This window comes from Nannobrachium achirus (genome assembly GCF_963921795.1).
Source record: "Nannobrachium achirus genome assembly, chromosome: 1".
NCBI classification, from domain to species: domain Eukaryota; kingdom Metazoa; phylum Chordata; class Actinopteri; order Myctophiformes; family Myctophidae; genus Nannobrachium; species Nannobrachium achirus.
Window position 1 is genome coordinate 49,172,043 of NC_137810.1, and position 7,500 is coordinate 49,179,542.

At 47.5% G+C, this 7,500-nt stretch overlaps 1 protein-coding gene across 1 annotated transcript in view; it reads right to left on the minus strand.

Annotated features, from left to right (window-relative positions):
* Positions 1 to 7,500, minus strand: part of dnm3a (dynamin 3a) — a 44,079-nt gene that overhangs the window by 11,386 nt on the left and 25,193 nt on the right. Inside the window, exon 16 of the mRNA XM_080724804.1 lies at positions 2,716 to 2,825. Within this exon, the coding sequence (XP_080580930.1) occupies positions 2,716 to 2,825 (110 nt within the window). The remainder of the gene's footprint in view (positions 1 to 2,715; positions 2,826 to 7,500) is intronic.

The window sequence follows — 7,500 nt, forward strand, 5'->3', positions numbered from 1 at the left end:
TCTCTGCGTGTGTGTCTGTCTGTCTCTGTCTGTCTGTAATCCGCGTATCTCGAGAACCGTTCGTCCCACCGGCTTCAGATTCGACATGCGCGTTCCCCGCCGCGGCACGGAGTGCAGTGCCGGGCCTCGACCCGACCCGACGCGCGGTTTTCCCGAACCGGCGCGAAACGTTCGGAATCTCCTTATGCGGGGTTGATTGTTGACATCAGGCTGTTCCGGAGGAAATCGGCGAAAGCTCTGACTCATTGTGACATCACTTCATAAAAGGCTCTGACATCACGTACGCCACATGAGTCAACAAAAAATCTCTGTGAGTGTGTATGTATGTATGTAATCCGCGTATCTCGAGAACCGTTCGTCCCACGGGCACGCGCGTTCTCCATATATGGGCATAAAATGAATGCCCCCATATATGGGCATAAAAATTGCAGACAGACAGATACAGATATCTCCATATATGGACATAAATGGACAGAGGCAAACAGATGGTCAAAGATCTCCATATATGGGCATAAAATGGACGCAGACAGACAGATACAGATATCTCCATATATGAGCATAAATGGACACAGGCAAACAGATGTTCAAAACGGGTCCTATGACAACAGGTATAATGAGGTTTGCATTAAAGGGGGAACCGGCACTGTGTCTGCAACACAGTTGGAGGCACAGACAGATACTCCATATATGGGCATAAAATGGACGCAGATAGACAGATATCTCCATATATGGGCATAAAATGGACCCAGAACTATAACTGCAGTGATCTCCATATATGGATATAAAATGGACACCGACAGACAGACAGATACAGATATCTCCATATATGGGCATAAATGGACACAGGCAGACAGATGGTCAAAACGGGTCCTATGAAAACAGGTATAATGGGGTTTGCATTAAAGGGCGGGGCATTCATTCCCTATTTACATTGTTCCGAGTTGGCCAGGTCGCCGACTAGACAGTTTGTATATATAATATACAAACTGCAATAAAACAAATTAAAGACATCAAACGGAAACAAGAACAAAAAAGAAAAATACGAACAAAAGATCTGCTATTTTTGAATAGCCAACGTATATAAATGGATAAAGTGGTGAAAAGGATCGTGATGCTACAGTATGTTAACTACTTTTGCCGGGGACCCCCTGGAACCCCCCCCCCCCCCCCCCCCCCCCCCAAAGGACCCCTGGGGGTCTCCGGACCCCACTTTGAGAACCGCTCTTTGTGCTTGTATTTTATTTTTTGGAAGCGTATAGACATGCCTGGTGTTTATGAGGTGGTGTGTTTTGGAGGGCGCTCCAAAGTTGAAACTGTCTCAACGCCTCAACTGTCTCAAAAGTCAATGTCACGCCTCTGGTCGACCCACCAATCAAGGAGAGACTTTATATATTATACACCAGGGGTTTTCAAAGTGGGTGACAGGGCACCCTGGGGTGCTGCGTCGGCAGTCCAGGGGTGCCGCGAGATAATGTGATCATATTTGGAATTTATTTGGACACTTGAAAAATATTTAGTATCATTTTAAACTTGAGGTACAAAGTTATTTTCAGTCAGTTCTAACCAAAATGGCTATTATCTCAACGTTTTACCCGCAACACAATAACTAAAATATCATTATTGTCAGGCAGAAACAGTACATTTTATAGATGATAAATACAAAAAGAAAGGTTTTGGACATACAAGGTTTCCACCTGACAACGACGATATTCTATAAATTTAAGGTGCTGGGAGAGAAAATTATAATGTAGGGGTGCCTCGGATTAAAAAAATATTTATAGGGTGCCCTGAGACAAAAAAGTTTGAGAACCCCTGTTATACACTTACCCCAGCATGCCTAATCCGGGCAGAACGTTCACCAAAAACATACGTTTGAGATTTGGTGTAGATGCCTGCAGCTATATTTTTGTCCATACCTTACCCCGTATCCTTAAACTTCTTTGCCTTTTTTTTACTATTTTGAAAAACATTTTGAAATACTTCAAATGGCTGATCTCCATCGAGACATTGTGAGTTTGTAGATCAGCTCTTTGAACTATTTAAACATGTTTTTTCAAAATACAAAAAAAGGCAAAGAAGTTTAGAGATAAGGGGTAGAATGGACGAAAATCGTGCCCCAGGTCTACGTCAAACGCAGAGTTTGACTTGGTGTAGCGGCCCAAGTATTCAAGTCCGTTTCACTGAGACTGGAGGGTTTAAGTGGTTAGGCTTTGTATAGAGCATCGCAGTTTAAGCCCCGCCCGCCCTCACTCCGGTGTCGGAAGCGTTTTCCCCCATGCATTTCATCCATAGACATTTCATCAAGTATTTATTTAAACGTCTTTTAAGCCTCTGACAAAGTCACCCCGGCTGGTGAGGAATCATGACAATAAAACACTATTTTTTGCATGCAACGATTAATTAGAAAGCTGAAAAATAGACGAGGGTACAACTTGTATCATCGTCTTTCGAAGTCAGTTCCTCAACTGTTTAAATTCTCTGATGGACGTTGAGAGTCGACAGGTTGTGTGGGTTATTAGTTCACACACACACACACACACACACACACACACACACACACAGACACACACACACAGACAGACACACACAGACACACACACACACACACACACACACACACACACACACACACACACGCGCGCGCGCGCGCAGCGCGCACACACACACGCACACGCACAAACACACACAGGCATGCACACAGGCACAAACACAAACCTGTGCTCAGTGTTGAAGATGGCAAAGCTGTGTTTGCTGGACATGAAGCCACGCTCCACATCCCTCAACTTCAGGTTGTCCAGAGGAAGCATGAACTTCTTCTCCTTCTCCTGGGGGGGGGGGGGGGGGAGAGAGAGAGAGAGAGAGAGAGAGAGAGAGAGAGAGAGAGAGAGAGAGAGAGAGAGAGAGAGAGAGAGGACAAAAATGTAAGGGAGGAGGATGAGGGACGAGGTATAGGTGGAGGAATGGCAGGTCGAGGGTAGTGAACTACACTACAACTACAATTCATGTGGGGGAGAGGCAGTGGTGTAGACAGTACATTACAGTACTGTACCTCAATTTTGAGGTACTTTTGTTTAACTGGAGTATTTCCAATTTTCCATACTTTTACTTCCACTCAACTACATCTCACGAGACAAATATTGTACTTTTACTCCACTACAATTATTTGGAAACTTTAGTTACTAGTTACTTTGTAGATTTTGATTATTATTACAAAAAATATATTAACCACTTCAGCCCTATATACATTTTGGCCATTTGAAAATAGACGATCTACAAGCTCACAATGCATTGGAGCTTGTATATCTGCTATTTTCAAAAGATTTTTTATACCGTTTTAAAACTTAAAATAGGAGTACTATAATAATGAGTACTTTCTACTTTTGGTACCGTACTTTAAGTACATTTTGATACCAATACTTTTGTACTTTTACTCAAATAAATGTGTAATTCCAGATTCCAAAGACAGCACGGACAGGAGAATGTCCAGTAGAGTGGGAGGACTAGACCAGTGGTTCTCAACATGTTCCCCAGTTAAAATATGATTATTGTGGGGGTCGTGGCCTGAAAAGGTTGAGAACCACTGGACTAGCCGAAGGGAGGAGGCGAGGAGGACAGAAGGTGTGGTGGGACACTTTGCTATAGCAAAGCTTGTATCAAATGGAGTGTGTGGGCCTACAGCCCTGCCTGTCTGACTGGCTCACATTAACAAGCCACTAACGAGAGAAAAGAGAGATGGGAGAGAGAGACGGGAGATAGAGAGAGAGAGAGAGAGAGAGAGAGAGAGAGAGAGAGAGAGAGAGAGAGAGAGAGACGGTGGCCATAAGTCTATAGTCTGTCATCGCCGAGGGGACTTATGAATGACAGAGAACAGTTGGAGGAGTGAAGGAGAGAGAGAGAGGCAGTCAGAATGGAGGAGGCAGGGGGAGCAAAGCGAGGGAGGCAGAAAGACGAGAAAGGAGGGAGGGAGGGGGAGAGGGGGGGGGGGGGGGGGGGGGCGAGAGGGAACGAGAGAAGGAGTTAAAAAAAAGGGAGGGAGGGCGGCAGGGTCCACATGTGAAAGTCATTACTCAGACTCAAGCTCTCTAACACAACATTTCTCCTAACGGGGAGCCCATAACTCCCCCCCCTCGCCCCTCTCTCTTTCTCCTCTGCTCCCCAACTCGCTGTTCAGGAGGGGAGACTCAGGCCTACATGTGAAGTGAAGCTGCTGCTATGGTGACAGCAGGAGTAGCATCCATAGGGAAGAGTTGGAAAAGGCCAACAAGAGAACAGGAACAGCAGAGAGAGAGAGAGAGAGAGAGAGAGAGAGGAGGAGAGGGCAGCAGCAATAGCCGCTCACTAAGAAAAAGAGAAACATCATGCAATGTCCGAGGGCAATCCGTCACTAAAAAAAGCACGGCTGTGGTCAGTGTGTGCGTGTGGTGTGTGCGCGTGCGCGTGCATACGGTTTGCGGTGTAACTGACGGTGATGTGACTGTACTGGTACATTTTGGTCTCCCCTCTCCCAGTGCTCCCCTGAACCCTACGACTCTCTTCCTTCGTTCCTCTTTCTCTCTCTTTTTCTTTTTTTTTTCCAGAGGGGCCCACTTCCTGTTACAGAGGCTGAAAAAAAAATGACAGAACGAGATTGGCGCTTGGACAGCAACATCTGGTATCGCTTTAGAGAGAGAGAGAGAGAGAGAGAGAGAGAGAGAGAGAGAGAGAGAGAGAGAGAGAGGGAGCTGGGAGGAGACTTGCAGAGAGTGTAGCGTCGCGTTCTAATGGGGTAGAAATATAATGTCGAGATGAGGAAGAGAGGAAGAGGAGGGATAGAGGAGCATCTAGAAGAAGAAGAGAGGGAGGTGAAGTTCTGCTAAAGAGACGACTGGGACATGAGGAAAGGAAAGGCAACCTGGAGAAGACATGGAGACCAACCAGAGCAAAGTGTGCAGCAGGAGAAGAGTTGAGGAGAAACTGCAGACCACTCCAAAGTTGATTCCCCAAGGGTCCCATCAACCCATATATGGCTGCTAAGGTCCTCCCTACCTCTCTCTCTCTCTCTCTCTCTCTCTCTCTCTCTCTCTCTCTCTCTCTCCGTCTCTCACTCTCTCTCTCCTTATTTCCTTATGCCGTCCCTGAGCGAACGTGCAGATCCCGAGTCGAATGAGCGAATGTGCCACGTCAAGACTGGATACCGCGCCTCCGGACAAAGCCCCGCGGACGTCCGATCAACCAACATGCACCAAGCCCTCACCGGATTGCGTGTCTCTGTGTGAGTGTGTGTGTGTGTGTGTCGGGGCTTTGACACCTATAGGAGTGGAGGTCTGCGGCTGAACCCATCGCCCTGCCACCCCGCGACCCCAACAACCACCACTGAGACGGGATAAAAAAATAATAACGACAAAAAAAGAGAGAGATGACACATGATGGCACAGACCGGGACCTTTCTGCCAAACTTTGCCAACTCCACCCTGCGCTGGCTGACCCTAAAGATCGAGCTGGGACTGATTCCGAGAAACGGTAAAAAAAAAAAAGCGCCAAGAAAATATGGGATCCTGCTCCGTCATCCCAGTGTTCAGACTACCTGTTCAGGATCTCACTGGTGTACAGTAGTCTGCACATTGGTTAGACTGTGCAAGGGAGAGCTTCTACAGCGACGTGTTCACACGGACAGCAAAGCGACGCGGGGCGCAAGAGTCGGGACGACGACACGCAGCATACACAAGTCTGATTTATACGTAGGAGTGTGGCGGTGTCGCGTGCCGAAAATAGCCGATTTACAAGCTTGCGACATGTCGCGGCACGGTGCGTTGTGAGCTTGTAGATCGGCTACTCTCGACACGGGACACCAGTATAAAACTGGGCAACACGCATGCACGCATGTACTCTTCTTAAGCTATACGGGCAAACCTAGTTTTTAGTGACTCTGTTGAATGTTGTAAAAAATGACATGCATACTGTAAGGGACTGAAGCTTTTCGTTCTGACATTAACAAAATGTATATGGCGTGTTATGTTTGTTAGCCTGGGGTCCTAACATCTGTGTGAACGGTGCGTCGCGCATTAATGTATTAGGTGGGGGTTAGGTATGAACTAACCTTTTGATTCTTCCCTCCCTATAGTGTGGCCCTCGCACACTGGGGATATCATAATGTATAAGTCTAGACGTCTCAGTCTTATTAGTCAGGGCCTGGTATTATCTACGAGGCCTCGGCGCAACGCCATTCTTTTGAATAATGTTTATAGACACCATGGCACCACCTTTTTGAATGTGTGCGTGCGTGCGTGTGTACGGGCGCGCGAGTGTGTGCGTGTGTGTGTGTGTGCGCGCATTCTAGCGGTGTCAGGGTGGTCACGGAGAAGCATAGATCAGAGCTGCTGTGTCTGTGAGACTGTCTCCTCTCCCCACAGACTAATGGATCTGAGATACGGAGCAGACCTGACACACACACACACACACACACACACACACTCACGCACGCACACACATACATACACACACATACACACACACGCACACACTGGAGGTATAGGAGGGGGGAGGAGTGTGTAGAGTGTATAGGCGCGAGTCGTCTGTTTTTCTTCAGGCTCTCTACGGTGGAGTCCTGGCAGTTGAGGGGGCGCAGGAATGTACGTCTGTTCAGTGTTGTATGGAGATTCGACTCTGTAAACTATTATGCCCGGCCGCGGTACGTATAATATGGAGGGCCTTAAATGCGGCCTATATGTGCTGGCGGCCCGATGTTCCTGCATGTAAAACCAGTCAGAGAAGTGGTTCTCTAAAGTGGGTTCCTCCAGGGCCTCTCAGGGTTCCTTGAAGGGGGTTCTAAAATGTCCCTTTCAAGTCTGTAACTCTGACAGTGTGCAAATGGAACCAAATTTGGTTCCATTTGTACACTGTCAGAGTTTGTACACTGTCAGAGTTAGTTACTTGGTGCCATGGCATTGGTCCAAAGGTTCATTAGTCCGAAGGTTCATTTGTCCGAATTTGTTAAGAATATTATGCCTAACTCTAACCCTAACCCTAAACCCAACCTCAGTAACTAAATTCGGACTAATGAACCTTCGGACTAATGAACCTTCGGACTTATGGGCAGTCCCCAGTTACTTAGTTCGAGAACCACTGAGTTGTAGAGTATTGGCTAACGCTAACTAGAGGGGGAAGAAGAAGGGGTATTGGTGGATGGATGGAGGTGGAGGGGGAAGAGGGGGGGTGCTATGATGGGGGGAGGGAGACTTTGGAGGAGTGAGGAGGGGGGGGGGGGGGAGTCGAAGGGGGAGGTCTAGCAGTGTAGAAACAGCCATGTGGGATTTCTCTGGGCAGATCTTGGAAGCTGGTGTTTGGACAAAGCCTCAGATTTTCCAGCCAGGAATGTGCACAAGTCCCAGGGAGACTGCCAACCACAGAAAGACAGAGAGAGAGAGAGAGAGAAAAAGAGAGAGAGAGAGAGAGGGGGGGGGGGGGGGGGGGAGCAGAGAAAAGAAAAGAAAGGAATAAAGAAATCAGGGGGAAAAGAGGGAA